Source organism: Monopterus albus, unplaced genomic scaffold (assembly GCF_001952655.1).
Source record: "Monopterus albus unplaced genomic scaffold, M_albus_1.0 scaffold72.1, whole genome shotgun sequence".
NCBI lineage: Eukaryota > Metazoa > Chordata > Actinopteri > Synbranchiformes > Synbranchidae > Monopterus > Monopterus albus.
The window spans coordinates 1,237,532-1,260,025 of NW_018127952.1; the positions used below are offsets into that span (position 1 = coordinate 1,237,532).

At 40.7% G+C, this 22,494-nt stretch overlaps 1 protein-coding gene across 2 annotated transcripts in view; it reads left to right on the forward strand.

Moving 5' to 3' along the window:
- LOC109963320 (E3 SUMO-protein ligase PIAS1-like) overlaps nt 1–22,494 on the forward strand; it is a 53,915-nt gene that overhangs the window by 30,199 nt on the left and 1,222 nt on the right. The window contains exons 3-13 of one of the 2 annotated variants that reach the window (XM_020605733.1): nt 8,241–8,325; nt 8,438–8,576; nt 8,798–8,932; nt 10,939–11,044; nt 11,463–11,536; nt 11,842–12,002; nt 13,141–13,277; nt 13,653–13,887; nt 14,272–14,411; nt 16,038–16,078; nt 17,098–17,271. In XM_020605733.1, coding sequence (XP_020461389.1) covers nt 8,241–8,325; nt 8,438–8,576; nt 8,798–8,932; nt 10,939–11,044; nt 11,463–11,536; nt 11,842–12,002; nt 13,141–13,277; nt 13,653–13,887; nt 14,272–14,411; nt 16,038–16,078; nt 17,098–17,271 — 1,427 coding nt within the window. Of the gene's footprint in view, nt 1–8,240; nt 8,326–8,437; nt 8,577–8,797; nt 8,933–10,938; nt 11,045–11,462; nt 11,537–11,841; nt 12,003–13,140; nt 13,278–13,652; nt 13,888–14,271; nt 14,412–16,037; nt 16,079–17,097; nt 19,213–22,494 lie in introns of those variants that run through there. The other variant, XM_020605732.1, reaches the window with a different exon arrangement.

The window sequence follows — 22,494 nt, forward strand, 5'->3', positions numbered from 1 at the left end:
CACTCTTTCACAAACCCTGTCTCCTCTCTGCTTGTTTACTTATCTCTGATCTTCTGATGACTGTTCAACGCCCCCCCTCCAATTGTTGCTGCCTCCCATTTCTTTCTCCCTTCCCCCATTTCCTTGCTTGTTCTTCTGTTTAGATTTTTTTTACCTTGCTGGAAAGGGGAAGTATTGGTCATGTACGTTCTCAGCCAGGAGTCTAACCAGATTTTCACCAGACCACACCAGTACAGTATGTTTTAAGACAGTGCTGCAGTGAAAGGAAAGATTCTTACATGTTTGGCATCTCCTTGCATTTAAGATTTTAATACAGAAGTCTGACTAGTTCTGTCTCCGCAGGTGAACTGCAGGTTGTTTCTAAAAATTCTGATGTATGTGAAATTGAAATGAAAATTTTTGTTAAAATGTTTTGATGTTGGGAATTACACAAACTATTTGGCATTAAAGAGAAAAATAGAAAATTGTACAGTGGAAAACGATACAACAGCAGAAATGTTTTCTACAGATGGAACAATGTACAGGCAAAAGCTACAGCTTTTTACACGTCTTTGATTTCACTACTTTAAGTAAAAAATTGCAAAATAAGGTGTGTAATGTCATTTGGTTTAAGAAAGCCTTGCGTGCACAGTTAAATGCAAACTGCCGTCTTACTGTTGAGTCCTTTCACCACTAAAAGCTCTTCAAACTGCAGCGGCATATATCACAAATTATCTTAAAATGTGAGCGCTTTGGTTAACAAATAATGATAGGAGGGTTGGGGTGAAATGTGGTTACCGATCAACTGGATGTGCGGTACATATACGTTTTCAGTAACGGAGGAATTGCAATGTGTGTAAATGTGCTTTCTTCCTTAACCTGATTTTTCACAGTAACCTGGTTCCTTGTGTGCATGTAAACATAGTTATCACTCTCACACCATCCTCCCTGCCCCCCCCCCTATCATTAATCCTCCCCTTCCCTCCCTCCTTCTATAGCCCTGTGCTCTCTGCTGAGCCTTATCTTTCTGTGGGATAAAGGTTAGTTAGCCCACAACTTGGCCCTAACAGTCTAAACCCGTCAACGGTCTCTGCTGCAGCTCTTCAACCTCACTGGTTGAAATCCAGTCTCATCTGCATCATTATCCATCCTCCATAGAGAACTTTGCCTTTGTACTCATTATGAATATCATTGTGGTGTGCATACATTATACATGATTTAATCACCATATCTTCAGGAAAAAATGCAAACCCATTTTGTGTTTGATGAGCATTTTGTGCATAATGGCTTGTTACATGAGAAGATTGCTGTGATATTCATTCAGTGGGGGGAAAAATTACCGTCTAATCAAGGTTTTTGCACATTGCTTCCTTCAAAAATGAGCCAGGCCATGATTTTGTATATTGGAAAACTTGATTAGAAAACTAGACATCAGGGTTTTATTGTTATGAAAATTGTTACTGTCGAGTTTGAGAGTAGATCACACTGATGTTTACATTCAGTATTTTTTTTTAAATGGCCCAGAAAAAGAAAAAAATATATATTAATCTTCAGCAATGAATAAAGTTTACTTTGGTGTGAGGACATGACTCATATTTGCACGGCAGTGTTGTAGTACTTGAGTCCAGGACTCGGACTCTAGTCTGACTCAAGTCCTGAATTTCAGGATTCATGACTCGACTTGGACTTGAGTACTGATGGCTAGGACTTGGACTGTGACTTGAGCATAGACTGCATTCGGACTCGGAAGTTGGAGATAAGAATTTTGTGTGTGTATAAAAGGCCATAAATTGGCGTAAGATGTTGATGTTAAAACTTGCATTTGTTTGGCTGTTGTGTCACAAACAGTAAAAACTCCTTTTAAAATGGTGAGAGCTGTGTCAGTCGTGTGTAAATGACTTTGGTAATGGTGACTCGACTGAAACTATTCTTTGGTGCCGTTATTGTTTGACGAGCACAAGAACTAATACCTCATTCAAACAGTGTCCTTACTAAACACGTTGCCTTTGTGTGGTGGATAATGTACCATATTATATGTGGTCTATCATACTGTATAATCTTAAAGCATCAATAAGCAGTAACATGACATAAAGCATAAGAGTTATGTAATTGATGATTTCAAACACAAATGCATCTTTGTTTCTGTTCTTTTCTACATTGTTGATTAACGCTTAACATATTAAAATTATGAAATAACATATGGAATTATGTAATAAACAAAGTGAAATACTCTATGGTCTCAATTTTAGATTTTTCAAAGTAGCCACTTTTGCTTTGATGACTGCTTTGCATGCTCTCGGCTTTCTCTCAACCAGCTTCACAACATGGTCACATGGAACGCTTTGCCAACAGTCATGAAGGAGTTCCCACATCTGCTAAGCACTTGTTGGCTGATTTGTCTTTACTCTGCAGTCCAGCTCCTCTCAAACCAGCTCACCTGGGTTTAGGCAGGGTGGTTGGGGAGGCCAGATGATCTGAAGCTCCATCACCCTTCTGCTTGGTCAGATAGTCCTTAGATTGCCTGGAGTTGTGTTTTGGGTCATTGCCCTGTTGAAAAACTAATTATGCTCCCACTAAGCGCAAAGCAGATGCTGCGATTAACCATGCTGGTTAAGTGCTCCTTGGATTCAGTGCAAATCACCATCAAAGCTTCCCCTCACCTCCGTGGGAACCACACATCCGTCCATTCACCTTCTCTGTGACGTCTGGACTCATCAGACCAAAGCAGAAATTGACCCAAGCAACACATTTTTCTTCTTGTTCATCTCCTGCAGTAGCTTTTTCTTTGCAATGTTTTGATCATAAAAGCCTAAATTACACCGTCTCCTTTGAACAACTGATGTTGAAATGTGTCTGCCCCTTGAATTCTGTGATCCACTGATGTGGGCTCTAATCTAAAGTTACATTAATTGCTGGTAATAAAATGGATTATAGTACTACAGTATTTGAATTTGGTGTATACCAACACTACCTCAGCACAAAACAAGGTCTCAAATGCATTTTGAAGGCAAGAAATTCCACCATTTACCTTTGACAAGCACACCGGCTAATGGAAATCTATTCCAGGTGACTACCTCATGAAGTTGGTTAAGATTTTGCCAGTAGTGTGCAAAGCACATCAAGGCCAACAGTGGCTAATCTGAGGAATCTCATGAAGCATATTATGCTTTGCTTAACCCTTTTTGTTTACTTTATGATTACATAATGTGTTATCTCATAGTTTTATGTTGCCAATGCCTGCAAACTCATTTGCAATACTACAGACAACTAAACAATATAACCAGGTCTTTATTCAAGATAGACTGTCAATACACACAGACCTCTTTATAATTGCATATATTTTATATCTTATTAAGAACCCTTTCTGTTTCGCGATCTTTCCGTTGAGTGTTAACTGGCTGCAACCACTGTTTCACACTGAAACACTTTCTGTGGTTCAGAAACAGATTTTATTGTGAAACAGTGAGGAGGTGCTAATATTAATTACCAGCAGGCTAATATCAAGGCGGCAAAGTAATGAAATAAGTCATTTACAGTAATTCTTGAGTGAATGAATCACTGAGTAAAAACGGTGTTTGAGATCCTGCCGTTATGTGAGCTTTGTTTTTTTATAAGTTCAGTAAATAGATGCCACCCCTCCTCATCCAAGAGTAACTGTTCAGCAGTAAACACAGCAGTCACTGATGAAAGCACACTTCTGTGTTGTGATGATTTGATTTCATTGTGGGTCACAAAATAGCAAACTAATACTAGCAATCACCAGTCCACATTCACGTCATCCATAAGCTCTCATGACAGCTGTTGCCCATCCTGCTGCATCCTTGAGTAAGCACACTTAATCAGTATAAATAAGTTGTGCTGTACATCTTGTTTTGCCCTTGAATTAGCACAAAAATGCACTGCTCTTCACTAAAGATACTATATCACATTATCTGCTGTATACAATATGGTAATGCTCCAAGCATCTACAGTACTTAAACCAACATCAAAACACGACCTGAGATTTACCAGCTCATACCCTGACCCCTACATGATCTCAGGCAAAATCCTTATCTCCCTGTAAACAACTCAGCCGTCTCGCAACAAATGAACATCAACAAAGGAGCCCTGGCTGCTCTGAACTATAAACACACTGCACAAAATGGCCTCCATCACTCAGAGCCTATTAAACCAGTAATATTTTTTTTTCTAAGCTTGAGTTGGTGTATCGTCAGCCCCACAAGCCGAATGACCAGAAACCTGTCGCTCTTTGAGCTGAGCTCAAACAAAACTGTTTCCACTGTTATCAGATATTAAATTTAATGACATTTAATCATATGTTGACCTGGGCATGGCATATATATATATGATAGATATGAAGCAGCTCAAAAAATATTATGACATACACACTCACCGGCCACTTTATTAAGTACATCTGTATAATTGTATGCACTTCAGTGCGACACTTCTGCTTTAACATCTGTGTTTATGAAGCACAAAATGTTTGTTTTTGGTGCAATTGTCATAAACATATAAATTCAGTTATGTTTATTATTGAGGTCGTAATTATAGGTGGCGTTGTACTGGACTACATTATATTCCCAATATTCTGACCCTCTTATGTATGTATGTAGCTGGGGAGGACAAAAGTATAAAGACACCTGTAAATATGATGTAGTCCGGTACAACACCACCTTCAAATAATCATGTAGAAGTAGCAGGACCAGCTGCCAGACTGAAAAACTGTAAAGCTGGCCTCAGCAGCCCAGTAAGCACACTGGAATGCCCTGTCAGTATATAACTGTACAACACCCTTATGCACATAATGAAGGGTAATCACTGCTTTTAGCAGGAGAGGGAGTAATACTCCTGGAGTGTTTTCAATTGTGTAGGTGTAACATCCACCTCTGACCTTTTGTTGTCGATCCTTCTAGCCTTGTAGCCTAGAATTTGTGTGATATTGAAAGGACTTTTGTCTTGGTCTTACCTGTGAATGGTGCTATGTAGTTGTAGTTGTGCATAATACACTGTGTGGCCGTTGTTCTGTGTGTGCGTGGGTACTAACCAAGAAAAAAGTAGCAAAGTCACTAACAAGTTAATAAACTCCAGCTGGGCTTTGTTGTTCTGAAGACTATAGAGCTGAGCACATTCTCTGCAGCTTAGCTCACACATCTCCTCTTCAAACCAGAACTAAACCCACAATCAGGTTTTCTAGGTTTTTTACTAACTGCAGAGTCAAAATCATCATTTTAAGAACATGCATACTTTCCTTGCTAATAAACATTGATAGCCATTGGTGTGTATGATTCAATTTGAGCACGGTACCACTGAAAATTCAGTCCCAATAGTGTATGACTAGTTGCGGAATACTTGTACTTTATTCCTCCTTTTTTCCCCTTTTCTGGTGCTGGTTTGATTATGTACAGGGCAACCAGACATACTGACTTATGTTCTGTTAGGCTATCATATTTACAAAAAATATAAAGTCGCTGGTGTATGGAGACCACACGATATAAACTACAAGACAAAACGATATATATTGAACAGAGCAGTATATTTGATTTGATAGTGTAGATAGTTTATTCTGATATTTTGAATCATGTGCTATGAAGTACAGGTTACTTTATTGTACACAATTCCTCAGCTCATTTTCCTCTCATCAGGACATTAAATGTCAAATGTTTTTTGTTTTATATTGCAGTATTTTCAGTGTATGTTGTGTATGTTTTCTGAGTTTTCATGTAGTAGTAATGTTCTGGCACAGACAGAGTACTGTCAGATACTTTTTTTACAACATCTAACAATAAGAAATATAAACATGTTTTTTTTATAAAATCTTTTTTTTTCTTCTCAAATGTTTAATAGTTTGTCATTCTAGGAAATATCTTTGATTGCTTTCTTGATGTGCGTTGTGAGGCAGTAATATGAAAGCCATTCTCTGTTAAATATGAAACTACCACCGGCATCCAGCTTAATTTAGCATAAATGCTGTAAATGGGGAAAAACCCCAAGAAATGTTTTTGTAAAACCGCAACTTTTTAGACTAATTTTTTAGTTCATTTTTGCACATTAGTTTTTGTGTGGATTAAACAGAGAGGATCTAACATGGTACACAGTGAGCTTTAGAACTGCTGGTAGGCATATTGTCACTCAGCAAGAAAGAAAGAAGCACATTTGTGGGACTACTCCTTTAAATGTTGTTGTAACATACACTAATCAGCCACACAAGGTCTTTGCTTAAATTAAACAGTATAATTTTTTAGCAAAACTGTTATTTATAATCAGACCCTGACTGATCTTGAACATGTAAGGAAGAGTATGAATGTAAGCACTTGATGTCAGGTTTCACTGCATCACATCACAGATTTTGTTACTCCAGATCTCTGCTACAGAAACATTTGTCAGTACCAGCAAAGTGTTACAGTCTGATATCTAGCCTAGGTTTTAGTATCACAGTGTGCCAGACAAACAACCACATCATAAAGTAGATGTCTAACACTGTGCATGCACGTTAAATCACTAGAGTTAAAGAAGCCGCTCCGGGAATTTGGGTGTGCATGGGGTTAAGAGTAAGTCTGTGTGTGTGTGTGTGTGTGTGGGAGAGAGAGGCATCAGTCAAACCTCTTTTCAGCCCTTCTCATATCTCTCCCAACCACACACATAGAAACAAATCCGTTGCCAGAGAATGAGTTATAGAGTGATGGAGAGATGAGGGGGGAGAGGGAGTGAGAGAACGCTTTCTATATATAGCCCGTGTACCCGAAGAGGAGGAAGACCGTTGTTTGAAAGCACATTTGGTGTGTATGATTTTGTTCTGCGGTACACAGACTGCTGCTCAAAGGACACAGCAACAGAAACGTACACTAAATATATGCCGTACAAATAATATAACGTGAGCGGTGAGACAGGTCATTACTAGTAAAAGCAATGGCTGTTTGAAAGGCTGAAGAGAGGAGGAGCATGATTGGTCCAGTGAGCATCCACAGGAGCTGTGGACTTTGTCCCCTTCACCGCCCTCCATGGAAGGCACGTTGATTCTCAGCATGTGTTTTAAAGTGTCACTCACTGACATTCAGGTTGTCACCATTACTTTAAGCAATTAAAGCAACAATCATGACTGATGAGGGGTAATATTGTAACTCATCTCCCCTGTTACTTACATGGCCTTCAGCCTGGAAGATACCAGCAAATACACAAAATGTGACACACAAAAGCAGCTTAAATAATATGCTAATATGTTAACAATATGCCTTAAGTGCTTACTCACCAGTGTGTGTGCAAGTATGGTTGCATTTATAAGCATTATACGGTAACTACAAAGTATTTTCCTTCTGAAAAGTTATAATACTCATGCACAACTTTTTTCAGCCTTTTACTTTAAATCAACATCAGATGACAAATTCTAAAGTACTGATTTCTATTTGTATTACATAGAACAGTCTTCTCGTGGCCACATGATGCTGGTTGTTAAAAGGATGAAGATCTCAGCACCGTTTGAACCGATAAAGACCTGATAACCTGAGTTTGGAGGTTCATTGTTGACCTTGCTAAGATGCTCACCCTAAAAATAAGAAATTGTTTGTTTTTTTTCTGTTTGTGTACAGATTAAACAAATGACAAGGTGAATAAGTGAGTTTTAGCAGTGCTACTAATTTTATTTTATTACCCTTAGACAGGTTAGCTGTCCACTTGCTCCTAGTTTTTATGCTAAGTAAGGGTAATCGCCTCCCAGCTCGAGCTTCACACCGAGCATGCAGACATAAGCATGGTATTGCACAAACGCACAAACTTTTCTTGCCTTTGCCAACCTGCTGTCTCTTTAATGGAGGCTGGCTGAGTAGCAGCAGTTATTTCCAGCACCTGTGAGTGGACCTATAAATAGAGCGCGTGCACACACATTTTTGTCATTGTCTTCACCTCTGTGTGAGATGGTCTGGTTTTGACATCCAGGTGTTCTTTAGCTCTCAGTAATTTCATACCTGTAACATCTACCTAATAATGCTGTTGTTTATGCAGAAGAAACCTGCTGATTTACTGCTGTGCACACACACTTCTTCACTGTTTCTATTTATGTTTTATGCTTTAAAATATAACACTGGTTTACAGGACTTTATTTGTACATTGTAATGGTTATTTGCAGTGGTTTGTTCTTCCCTTTCTCAATATCTTTGAGACTTTGGGCATGTAATTTTAATTTAGAAAGTAGAACATCACTTCTTCTTGTTTATATATGTAATTTTCCTGGCTATTAAAAATCTCTTTCTCTCTGTCTTGTTCTGCAGCGTCAGACAACAGCCAGAGGTTTCAGGAGACATGTTTTGCCTTTGCATTAACGCCACATCAAGTCCAGCAGATCAGCAGCTCAATGTAAGAAGAAAACCACACTGTCAGTGCAGGATGCTGAGTTGTTTATGAATAATTAATGAATGTGCACGGGTTCTGTGGTTGCAAGGTAATAAATCTGTTTCTGTACTCAAAGGGACATCTCGGGGACCAAATGTGACTTCTCAGTTCAAGTTCAGTTGCGGTTTTGCTTGTCAGAAACGAGTTGTCCTCAGGAAGACCACTTTCCACCCAATCTGTGTGTGAAAGTCAACGGGAAGCCTTGTAACCTGCCGGTGAGGGGCAGTGAATTAACCACATAACCAGCAAAGTGTGGTGTGTTTGTTCTGCTGCTGTGTAACTGGATATGAAGAGTGACAGGCTTTTCATTTCAGCATTTCCACCTTTTTTCTGCCCATTTGTTTTGAACCCCAGTAGTATTATTCACCTTCATAATATTTACAACAAAAAGGCATATTCCCTCCCTTTCCTTCTAATATTCATGTCTGTCATCTAGGGTTATCTTCCTCCAACCAAAAACGGTGTCGAGCCCAAGCGGCCCAGCCGACCTATCAACATAACCTCACTGGTCAGATTGTCCACCACAGTCCCCAATACCATTGTGGTGTCATGGACCGGTGAGATTGGAAGGGTAAGGACCAAAGTGTCACAGTTTCTCACAAGGGACTTTTGAACTGCCAGTTCTGTTAATTTGTGACTGTTTTGTCAAGTAATAACGCCGTGTATCAAGTAAAACTACTAAATATTTTCTGATTTAAAAACTAGTCAGTATGTTTGTGCTGTGGGATGGTTATGAGGACAGAACTAATAGATTTGATACTACTGACTAATACATTACAAAACTTATTTTCTCAAGAATGCTCCCTTCAAAATTCAATTCACTTTGGTGACATCTTAGATGTATGGTAGATTTTTAAGGGCATGTTATAAAGAATTAGATTGACTGGGGCTTGTCACTTGTGTGTGTGGGTGAGGGTGTCAGTAGCTTAAGGATGGGGGCCAAGGCCCCCCTCGCCCCATCCAAGCCACCGCTTGTGGGAGCCATTGTTGTCATGTTGGCAGGCAGCACAGCCAGGTGACATCTCAACCTCCTTTCAGCCAGTGTCAGCTGGGATTGTTACTTTGGTGATCTTACGTTTAAAGAAAAATTGAGCGTGCACAACATTTTATTTTATTTATCCAATTATGCTAATTAGAGCAGAGTTAATATATTCATTATATGCACATAGAGTACTTGTCTTTACAGTATATAATGTATGGGAAATATTATGAACGCTTCACCTTAAACAGGTTGTTAGAGGGTTCTTTTTAAAACTGGATTAATATGCTAATTTATGCATTTTGAAGTGAACGTTTTCAAATGTGTTTGGATTGGGTACTGCCTGAGAGGCATCATGTCTTGAGTAATTATGTTCACAGCGATGATGGACATAGGCGTCACCACAATAACAACAACAGCAACAAAAAACCTGCACAAATATGTGACAGAACACATTTTGACATGAAGGCACAGTGAACTTCTATTATAATCAGTAGCTTTAAAATCAACATTCATCAAGATTACCTACAGTACCTTTCTGATGGTCTAAATGGTTGTGTGTGTGCATCACATGCATGTGTGTGGGAAGCAATTTGAAGCTCAGGAAGTGGGATTCCTGGCCACTACAGTGTGTAGTTCTTACAGCAAAAAAATGTTACACTTGAGCATTAAATGGCAGAACAGAGTAAGAGAGACTGAAACACCCCGTTCCTATGACCCTACACAGTCAAAATATTCACTGAGTGAAGCCTGATGGCACAGTTATTGACAAAATCAGCTTCTGGTTAAGCATTTTAGACCAAATGATTGATTTAGTTTTTTTTATTCTTTTTATTCTATTTTAGTTTCCTAAATGGTCATGGTATTCAATACTAGGTGAGAGAAAAATGGTATTTCAGTTTTCTGTATGCCCTGCACATATAGTGAATTGACAATAAAAATCTTTGATCTCTCAATAACAATCTGCTATCTTGTACTGCATGTTCACTTGAGGTGGGTGGAGCTGACACTGCTCTGCACATGGGCACTAGAGGGCAGTAAAGGGACCATATCACACCAGAGGTACATACTGCACACACTGGCCTAAATGTCAGTGCACAGTGCCTATGCAAGTTCTTCCCTCCCTCTGCTCTTCCTTACAAATGGCAGAACGTACACTTGCCTGAGAGCAGTAGGGTCAGCTTTACATTGGAAAGGTAATTTGCAACCTGCTTGCCCTGTTTGCATCTGGCCCTGAATTCGGACTGTGGAAGGCAAAAAAAAAAGTATCACTTAGGGCGTACTTACATTACGCATGGTTGCTTTGTACCATGCCCAAACACAGTTGTCCCCCCTCCCCCCACTGGCCTGTGCTCACACTGCATTTGAAACAATCTAGGCCAGAGCACATTTACGTCACCACAATGCAACTGAAGAGAAGCAGTCTCGCATAGCACATAGCGTTGGTGTTCCGTGCCCGTGCACAGCAAGGAGCAGTCACACTAGTCAACACACTGGACTTTGGGGTCAGATGTGCTCGAGCACAGTACGGATTGCCTAGTGTGAGTACACCGTTAGTTTGCACACTATGACACTACTGTGTTCCTGTGTGTCCGCAGAGTTACTCCATGGCAGTGTACCTGGTGAAGCAGCAGTCGTCCACAGTACTGTTACAGAGACTACGGGCAAAAGGCATCAGAAACCCAGACCACTCCAGAGCACTCAGTAAGGATTGTCAACCTCTTTTTGTAGCGATACACTGGTGCAGTAAGTGGCCAATACTGGCTCAGGGCCGACGTGACTGCTCCAAATTTAATACAATTTTGTTGCAAAGTTCAGTGTTTACACTTTGTATTTCAAGGTTTCTATTAACTTGTAATTGGCAACAAGATGCAATTTAACACAGGACAGCATACAGTATTGAGTCTCAATGAGGAACTCACTTTCTAGCACTGGATTTGGATCAGGAATCTGTGTCATCATTGATGGGTAAGAGGTGGGGTAATGGAAATGGTATTACCAGAGAATGAAGTCCACCTTGGTTTTAAAACAGGTAGTAAAGAAGCTGCAGTCTGAAATGAGGAGCATGTTTCCTAGACAAGGTTCTGTTCACTCATGTGTGTGCTTTACATCTATTCTGCAGTCAAAGAGAAGCTAACAGCAGACCCAGACAGTGAAATAGCCACAACCAGCCTTCGAGTGTCGCTGCTCTGTCCGGTAAACAAGCTCCCTGCTCTTCATGTATTTAAGGCAGTGTGTATTCAGTCGTGCCAGGGCATGTCTGTCCATTCTTGTTATTTTTCCCTTTTCTTTGTATGTGACTTGGCATATCTTCATGCACGTTAACTCCCAGCTGCATATATGGCCCACCTGCCAAGTTATCTTTTTAATCCCTATTGTGTGTCGTTTCTATATGGGTTTGGCATGTCTGTGACATTTATGCGTCCCGTATACCCTCCATCCCCGCTGTGTGTGCCATCTTTTTGCCCTGACTACTGTACATGTGTGTGCACATTGTGCAGCTGGGGAAGATGCGGCTGATGATCCCATGCCGCGCGCTGACTTGCTCCCATCTGCAGTGCTTTGACGCCACACTCTACATCCAGATGAATGAGAAGAAGCCCACCTGGGTGTGTCCTGTCTGTGACAAGAAGGCCCCATATGAACACCTCATCATTGACGGGTAAGTCATCCAACCCCCATCTTCCCATCGTACAGGTGTTTGACTTGTTAGGAACAGCAGATGCAGCCTACTGTAAATGTGGTCGATCAGAGGGAGGAACGATTAGTAAACTCAGGTTTGAACATGACATTGAATTCTTCACCTTGAAAGCAGTAGTTTGTCAAAAAGAAGGTCAAGGTAGACTTACTGTATTTCTATGGAGCTTTCAATCAGCCCTGCGCTGCTGTCTTCCACATTGGATGGAGTTTGTTCAGTTGTCATGATGGAGTTGATGGTGGTGGTGCTGCTTTTTTGACAAACTCAACGGTTGTACTCCTTGATCTAAACTATCCATGTTTAATCACTAAAAATCTTTAAAGGAATAGTTTGCCTTTTTGGGAATACTGTTTGTTTGCTTTGTTGCCGAGAGTTTCTGGTAGATATGACCTCATGTAAAACCAGACACTGGTTTTTGTTCAGATTAAACCAGTGATAATTCATTTCTTTTTAACTGAGCCAGTTGAACCTTTTCCAGTTTATGCTAAACTCATTTTACCTGCTGCTGTAGCTTTCTATTCACAGACATGAGAGTGGTTTTGTTCGTTTCATGTAATTGTGAAAAAGAAAATTTATATTTTCCCAAAATGTTGGACTATTTTTTTTTTTTATAAGAGCACCCAAATTGTCCAACTAGAAAAAAATGAACAGATTAGTGAGATTAATTGTTGTTAACCTTGCAAAAAAGAAGTTTGATAAAAAATATCAACTCAGGGTTCTTTTACTAGCTTGTGTGACCTTCCTCAGCCTCTCCTCCTCAGCAGCAGAAACATGATGTCATTAATTTGTTTTGGTCAAACAGAGTTTTCATGCTTCCTAATCTAAATGATACTTGGTAAATCTTTTAAAACATTTATCCATAATGATTGCTACTTTATTTTGAAAGGAAACACTTGTTGGTATATTCCTTTAATCACTGAAGGGGTTTCTCTCCAGCGTTGATGTTAGCCTGTTTACAGGAGATTTCTTGTCTTTCAGAATTCAATTAAAGTTGAAGGTCTTTTCCACTGTGCTCCGCCTTTGTTTAAAAAGTGGCCATTTCTGTGTGTTTGTCTGCATTTTCTTGAATGGGTTTGTGTATGGCGTGTGTGTTTGTTCTCAGGCTCTTTGTGGAGATCCTCAACAGCTGCATGGACTGTGATGAGATCCAGTTTAAGGAGGATGGTAGCTGGGCCCCCATGAGGTCTAAGAAGGAGGTGCAGGAGGTCTCCTCTGCTTCTTATAACAACGGGCTGGATGGTGAGACGGGGCATAAGGACAGATGGGGACAGGGTATAGTAAGAAATAGAAAGGTTGCTTTTACATTAAGGCAGTGCGGGGAGGCTGGAAGTAATTAAATCAGGATTAAAGAGAATAAAAAGAGAGAGAACATGCATTTATATCCCCTCCTTCTTTGTTTAGCCACTGTCAGTTTTAATTTGGTGAAGCATCAATCATAATGCCACTGTGTAAACTGCCTGTCTCCATAGTAACAAACATACTGGGTCTCTTATGAGAGCATGGGAAACATCTGTGTTCCTGCTCACGGTATTCGGCATTGCTTTGTTTTTTCCTGTGCTGTCTCTGAATATCATAAATGTGGGCATACAGAAACAAACGAGCCTGTCTCTCTAGGTTCATGCCGGACGTCCGCAGACTCAGATCAACGGAGCTCCTCGTCGTCCAGCCACGGCGGCAGCGACAGCAGTAACGGCAAAAAAGTGGAAGTGATTGATTTAACACTGGACAGCTCCTCAGACGATGAAGGACAGGATTCGCCGCCTCCTCCTCCGCCACCGCCACTGCCTCCTCCGATCAAAAGAGCATGTCCTTCCTTGTCCCCAACCTCGCCCCCCATCATCAACAAAGGGTCAGACACACACATATATATAGAACTGTGATTTTTTACCTCCACAAACAGCTTGTATTTCATTAAATGTGAACATGAGTCTGATTTTTAGCTGCTCACATGGGTATAGCCTAATGAAGATTTGGATTAAGGCTCTGTCGAACTTTAACAGCTGCATTTTCTGTCAAATGAAAATTCATTATTTGCATCTGAGTAGCAACTGCTGCTTCTGCATTTGACTGTAATGAACCCTGTTATTACAGAGATGTATGTTTCAAGCTCAGTGGAGGAGACGGCACTCCCTAACCTAACCGATAAATGTGACATGAAATAAAATCCTCATTATAAATTAAGTGGCTTTTTCCCTCCTCATCTCTGAACCACCTCCTCTGTGTCTGCCGTCAGAGTGTTGAACCTGCACCACCAGGCCTCTCCTGTGAACCGTGCCCCCAGCATGCCAGCGGTGGACACCAGCTACATCCCCCCTGTCCCCCCACTTATCCAGGATTACAGGCCATACTACCACCCCCCCAGTGACCTGTCAGGTAAGCGCAAACACATGCAGAATCTAGAGGATTTTGGAATATTCACAGCAGCACGTTCATTACTCACAATGATAAAAAAGAAGTAACATGACATACAAATACATAACACATGGACAACTCAGTGAAACTAAGCTCCTTTCTTCCTGAGAAGTGTTTTTTTTTTCATGCATACTTGCATACCCTTGGTATGCCACAGAATAAAACTTAAGAACCAGTGAAAAGCACTGAATTCTTGTTTATTCTACAAGTCTAGAAGTGATGATAAATAAGTGGACTGTAGTAGCATTGGAAGAAGACTATTTTCTTCAGTTGTCATCGATCTTATAATCAGTCCTTCGTTATTTAACTAGAGAAAAGTAGACATAGTGTTGTTTGGTATCAGAAACAAGAGAAAGGAGAGTTGTCTGAGGAGCTAAAGAAGAAAATGTTTTCTAAGAATGGTGACGATCAAGGCTACAAGCTGCTTCATGCTCCTGTGAGCACAGTTGCTAATAATATCAAGACGTTTAAGGTCCATGATAGAGCCACAGCCAGCCTCCCTGGATGTGGCTGCAAGAAGAGAAATGAGCTCGGGTTGAACAGAAGAAGATTTTGAATGGTGAAAAGAAAAGGAAAACTCTTAAGGTCAAGGTACAACAGTATCCAGTTAAATGTTATTTTCTGAATGAAGCTAGGCTCTATGGAGGAAGACCCCTACCTCTGAAAGAGAAACAAAAATACTGGCTGGAGTTTGCTAGAATGCATATTGACAAGTAGCAGTGTTTCTGGGAGAGGGTCTTCTGGACAGATGAAGCATAGTGGGAGCTTTTTGGTAAGTCACGTCATCTGTGTGTTCACAGAAGAAAAGCTGAAGCTTTCAAAGATGAGAACACCTTCCCCACTGTGAAACATGCAGGAGGCTCAGTTATATGATGAGGTTGTTTTGTTGCACCTGGCACACAGAATGCCTTAAATCTACGCAGGGCACAATGGAATCAGAAAGTTGTCAAGGCGTTCTGGAGCAAAACACACTGGCAGAGTTGTGTCTCAGTCACAGGTCACGGCTCCTCCAACACGATCCGAAAGCACCAAGAGTGGGTGAGGATAAGACACCGGACTGTTCAGAAGTGACCTGCTATGAGTCCAGATCTTAATCCAACTGAATGTCAAGAGGAGTAGATCAAACTACAAAATAAATGATACGATTGAGATTGATTTAAAAAAATACTTTGATCATAGTGATGGGCTGAAAAGGATGTGCTACAAAATGTTAGGTTAAGGCTCTGAAAGTTTTTGTCAAGTCATTTTCATTTCCTGCATTTTTATGCAGTATGTTACAGTGACATTGCAAAAGCAGCACATGTTTTCTGTTAACTGTGTGACGGAGGAGACGTAGATGTGCCAGTTACCTTTGTCAGTTTCAGAGAAAATAGTTTTTTTTTTCTTCAAGTGGAAGGACACCAATACTTTTAGACACATCTGTAACAGTATTTACTTTTACATTCATCCTTTTCCAAGCTGTTCTATCTTTACACACATGGTATGCACCCACGTTTTGTTCAAACTCTCCCAGCTTTTATAAACGTTTTAAAACACTTGTATTTGCATTTGTGAAACTGATTTTCATTGATATTCATTGATTTCCAGAGCTGAACTTCTTCTCTTTTCTTCAAGGCGACAATCATCAGGTACGTACCCCGGTGGCACTGTCTGGAGATGTTGAATTCACCAGTTGGAAGACTTTTGCTTTTGGTGAAATTTTGAAAGCCTGTGACCATGGTTCATTTAAAATTAATACGAAAACTGTGACTCTATACATAACCAAAAAAAACCTTTTGTGCTCACCAGAAAATCAAATAAAAGCTCCAGAACGTTGTTTCTTGGTAACAAACTTCCTCTCTGAATGGGCACAAGGCATCTGAAATCCCCTGTGCACATTCAACCACCTAAAAATGGGGAAAAGACAATTTTGAAGCCTGATATTTGGTGGAATTGCATATAAAATGTCATACAAGTCACATGTTTTTAAAAGTTCTTTAATATTTCATTTTTAGACAACTCTGGCACATTATGCTTCTTACCTGCACTAGCTAACTGTGACATAAGTCAGACCTTAATGACTTGTAGTCCTCTAGAGTACCACAGACGTCTCCCAGACTTAGAGTAGGAGCTGCTTTTAATGCTGAAATGCTTTGTGAAGATGCCTTTAGAGTGTGGCCCACTCTGGAAGGTGGTCTAATAAAGTCCTGGTTAGCGATCTGTGTCAGGTTGTTCCATATTACACTAAGGCATATCACATTGTGCAGTGAATGTTTGGTGAATCGTAGTACTGTGATTAAATGAACAAAAGCGTATGAAAGCAAAGACAGGTATCGGTTTACTTCTGCTCTGCCCTTGCATTATGAAAGCGGAACAAAACAAACAAGCTTTGACCAGAGTGCTGAAACTTCACCAAAGCCCCTTCTCAGCCATCAGTGGATGTCTGACAGCGTGATCTAGGACCACCATTTTGCCATGTTTCTCTCGCAACTGTCAGCTGACACCTCAAACAGCCTAAGTGTCAAGAGGTGTCTGGACTAAAAACCAGCATGGCCCTTGTTTTCAGGACTTTTTCCTAACTCAGTTGCTCAGGTTCTGCTTTTAGTGTTTGGTGAATACAATCCCGGACTAACACCTTCTCTTCTCATGTGTTACTCCCATGGTTCAGCATTACAACATGGTGATGGCAGCAGCGGCTGCTGCTTCAGCCTCAGACGACCACGAGCTGCTCCTCAATCGCTTTCTGCCCTACAGCACCTCCTCCTCCTCTGCCTCCCAGCTGTTTCTTGACCAATCAGGAGCCTCCTCAGCAGCCACTTCGCTCACTGTGCCGACCAACGGGGTGAGCAACTCGGGTGGAGGCAGCTTGGTCTCACCTGGCAGCCTCCATGACACTCACTCCACACACTCGGGCTCACACTCCGCACACACACTCCCTGGGGTGGTGGCCAGCCGCAGCAGTACAGAGGCAGCAGTGGCAGCTATTTACGGTGGTATACCTGACGTGATATCTTTGGACTGACTCAGAAAGAGTCAAGGATACACTTTGGGTCCAGGTACGATCCATTAACAAACCCAATCACAGACTGTTTGATTGCAGGGTAAAAGTTTTGATCCAGAAAACTAGACTGGCCCCAAGTCATCAATTCCGGACATCCGTGGAATCATGAAGACAAGACCGCCTCAAGAAGGGCGCTAATGTTATGAGTGGGCAACAGGCTGAGGGTTCCCTTCGCTAGATTGACCTCTGAGACCAGTACTGACTCGTAACTACATGGGCTAGCTGTGGACGCTGTGTTAGAATACTGACTTCAGATTTGAAACCTGTCCAGCATGTGAACCCTTGTTGCTGCTACGTGTATACTGGTACCAATCTGGCACAAACAGCAAAGATGCTACCTGAGCAAAAACACAAAGGAAAAATGCTCTTTTTTTTTTACAAAAACAAGCCGTGGCACCATGTACAGAGAACAAAATATATTTTCCTCTTTTACTTTTATATGTTAAATTGGGACATTTACAGTCTAGTGAGCTGCTTCAGTTGCTGTTTTTAAGTGGAGAACTGTTTTTTTTCCTCACAGAAGCTTATACATAATGCCTGTTGCCATGTGGTTATCAGTTTTCTTCTCTTTGAGCTCTTTCCTGTAGAAATTTTCCTTTTGCATTTCTACAGTATAAACTTCAACTCTCTCTCCCTCTCTTCTTCTCTTGTTTTAAATTCACAGTGTATTATTTCTTGACAAGAAACGACAAGAACATTTCATATGCTGAATTTACAGTTTAATCATGTACTAATGTTTTTATGCTTTTAAGTTATGTATGATATTTAAACAGTGATATATATATGTAGGCATTCCCTTTAACCTTCAGGTTAATTGTGTGGGGAGTGTGCAGGTGGGAAATGAGCCATTTCTGGTTTATTTCGCTCCTTCATTTCCAACTCCTTATAAAGACATACAACATTTAAAAATGTATACTTCTAGACTATTTATACTTATACTAATTTAGAATTTTGAGCTGCAAAAGTTTCTTTTGCTTTCTTTTTTTGCACAATGCCAAAAAAATTTACTTATGGTACTTATGAAAATTCTCACAATAATCAGATTGCAGTCACATTTATCTTTTGCCACAGTGTTTTCAGTCAAGTATCTGCTTCTTCAGCTGTGTTCCTTTGTCTTTTTTTAGTTTCATGTTTTTCATTTGACTGTTAGAAATGAATTATGAAGAAGATTAAGCTGCTGAAGCAGCGTCAGGCATTTTAAAGAGACAGGCATCCATGATGTGTACCACAACTCTGCTGGGATGAGGTTAAACGGGTGCCTGATTCGCTGCATGTTTGGGAGGTTTTTCAATCTCAGTATGTTAAATGGTCTCCTCCAACCTGTGCCCCACCCCTGTCGACACATTTCGTGAAGGTTTGACTTTTGACTGATATCTTTAACTGTCTAGGGAGTTATCTTTGGGAAAATGAGTGTAAGCTGGTTGTGTAATACCACAGTGAAAGAGGGAGATCTCACCATGGCACAGAGCCAGCTGGTTTAAAAATACATGACCTGCGTGAAACCCTACAAGATAACCACTGTATGATGTGGAAGTGTCAAAGCGAGGTGCATAGTATTTTGGATTACCTCCATGTTGTCGCCATTCAACTGAAAACACAGGGTTTGCTTATGAATGTATTGTACAATTTGGGGTCTTTTCTTCCATTATGGTTATTAACAGAACCACGTTGTAGAGATCCGCTGTAGCCGTGGGCACAGCGCTATTGACGCACAGCAGTCAATAGCGCTGTGAAACATTCCCAGAGTCCCTTGTTAGCAGTCTCTTCCTGGTGTTTTACTTCCAGATGTCCAAGACAGGCAGCTCACTTCAAAGCTAAGTGTCCCCACCACAATGAGATAATTACTTTTGTCAGCAGCCCCCGTCACCTGGCATCCTTCAGCAACCAGAACGACCCTGCCTTGCTCCCTCATTCTTGACATCCTTAATTTTATTCCCTATTCTTCTCATAAGAATCAACCACGGTTCTGAAACTGACCCAATCATTTGCTAGAACAAGTCTTGTGTATTTCCCGTGTTGTGCAGTATTTTATTTATTTTGTGTTCTATATTCTATATATTGTATTTTTATAGATTGTTTCATTTCTGTGAGAGAGAGAGAGAGAGTGTGAGTAGCTCTCACTCAGGAGCTGTTGTGACAAGATTTTATTTAATATGCATTTTATTATTCTTTGTGAGCAGCGTGATTTCTCAAATTTATTGTTTAGTTACGTTTTATGTTTAGTAACGTGCTTAATTAATAGGGGCATAAGTCTGTGCTCGTGATATAATATATGAAATGATTCAGGATGTATTATGAGTTCCTGTTGCTCACCATTAAGAAACAATGAGTTTATGTAATTAGGTAACATTGAAGGCTCAATAATTGACCAACTCACTTTTATTAATGGCTAAATACCTGCAAAACTAAATACAACCCCAAATCAGAGAAAGTTGGGACCATATGTAAAATCAAAATTAAAACTGAAAATAGTGATTTGTAAACCATCTGTGTCCTGTATTACATTGAAAACTATACAGCAGCACATTATTTGATGTCATACCTCATCAACTTTATTCTTTGTTCAAAATAAACATACTTCATTTCTAATGCCTGCAACACATTGTGAAAGAAGTTGGGACAGTAAAGTGTTTTTAGCATGATGTGATGTCGTTCCATTTCACTTAAACGTCTTAAGGTGTCTTAAGGTCTTTGTTGTGTTTCAAAACGCGCCACACATTCTCTACTGGGGACAGGTCGGGACTGCAGACAGGCCAGTCCAGCACTCACACCCTTTTCCTCCACAAACAGGCCTTGGTCATGTGCAAAATGAGGTTTTGCATTGTCTTGTTGAAATGTGCATGGGCGTCCCTGGAAAAGATGTCGTCTTGAAGGCAGCATATGTTGCTCTAAAATCTCTTTGTATTTGTCAGCATTAATGGTGCCATGACAGAGGTGCAAGTTACATTTGCCAAGGGCACTGACACAACCCCAGACCATGACAGACCCTGGCTTTTGGACTTGATGCTGGTAACAGTCTGCGCCTTTTTCGTTTTTGGTCTGGCGCACATCCATTCCTTCCAGAAGAGTCTTGAAATACTGATTCTTCTGAGCACAGTACACGTTTCCACTGTGTGATGGTCCATCCCAGATGCCTCCGAGCCCAGAGCAGTCGACTGCACCTCTGGACACTGTTGACATAGGGCTTCCTTTTGGCCCAGTACAGTTCAGTTTTTAGTGGCATTTATGGATGTAGCTACGTATTGTAGCATTGTTTTCCATCATTACTAGCCCTGACATGCAACTGTCCCAACTATTTTTGAAATCAAATAAAATTGAGATATCCCGCCTTTTTCGTTTCTGGTCTGGAGCACATCCATTCCTTCCAGGAGAGTCTTGAAATACTGATTCTTCTGAGCACAGTACACGTTTCCACTGTGTGATGGTCCATCCCAGATGCCTCCGAGCCCAGAGCAGTCGACTGCACCTCTGGACACTGTTGACATAGGGCTTCCTTTTGGCCCAGTACAGTTCAGTTTTTAGTGGCATTTATGGATGTACTGAATATGGTCAGTTTTACCTGCTAAACATGTTAGCATTGTTATTGTGAATGTATTAGCATCCCGATGTCATTATTTGGCTCAGAGTACTTGCGCTTTACTTTCGGTTTATGACAAAATAGGCCATATCTTTATTCAGTCCCAGATTGATTCAGTGTGGAGATCAGGACGCTGTGGGGGCTATGCCATCTGTTGCAGGACGCCAGCTATATGTTCGGGATCATTGTCATACTGCAGAATGAGTTTGGGACCAGACACTTTCCTGGTGGAATTACATGATGCCTAAGATCTAAACATCTGAAATGCCAAAAACGTTTGCACACTATTGTATATTTACAAAATTTAAAATGACTTACCTGCTAACTTACAACAATCAGCCATAATATTATGGCGGTTGGTTAGTGCTCGTGTCACACTGAGGCTCACAGCGCATCTTGTGTGAATCTGTATGATTCTATAGTTACACTGTCAAGAAAAGCATGAATTTGATGAATTTGTCTACATTTAGTGATAAAAATATGCAAAAGGAATGAAAGTTTAGCAGTCTCCACTCTAGATTTCTCATTTTGGCCTATTTTAATAAAGATTCAAACAAAATGGAATCTTTTGAAAAGGATGAATGAAATGTAAAAGCTTATTTTACAGTAGATCAACCTCATTATCAGTGAGCCGTGGGCGTCCATGACCCTGTTTCTGGTTCACTGTCTGTCCATCCTTAGACACTTGGTAGGGACTAACCACTACAGACTGGGAACACCCAACACGACCTGCAGTCTGGGAGATGCTCTGACCCAGTCATCAGTCATCACAGTTTGGCCCTTGTCAGAGTCACTCAGATCCCGGCACTTGCCTGTTTTTCCTGCTTCCAACACGTCAGCTTCAAGAACGGAATGTTCACTTGCTGACTAATATACCCCACACACTGATACAGTAGGTGTCATTGTAGTGAGACAATCAGTGTTATTCACTTCACCTGTCAGTGGTCATAACGTTATGGCTGAGAGGTGTATGAATGTGACATAAAGACCAGAGTCAGACAGCAGTGTGTGTGTGTGTGTATGTGTTTGATTTTAAAAAATCCTTACATTTTTATTTACTTAGCCGTCCCTGGTAGGCTAGTGGTTAAGGCGCAGAGCTCTCACCGCTGCGGCCCGGGTTAGAATCAGGGTTGTGTCAGGAAGGGCATCCGGCGTAAAACACATGCCAAATGTCAACATGCGAGTCGTCAGTGTGACAATTTCCTGTGGCGACCCCTAAACGGGAAAAGCCAAAAGTGACTTTCCTTACATTTCTATTTACTTACAGAGAGGTTGATCAAATGCATAATGTTAAAAATGCATGGGTTTCCTAGTGCAGGGGTGTCGTATACTGTAACTGGACTGCAGATAATTTGAAGGCATTTGAGTTATTCATTATGGGTTGATCCATCTTACCTAATCAGATAAACTCACTGTAACTTTAGCAT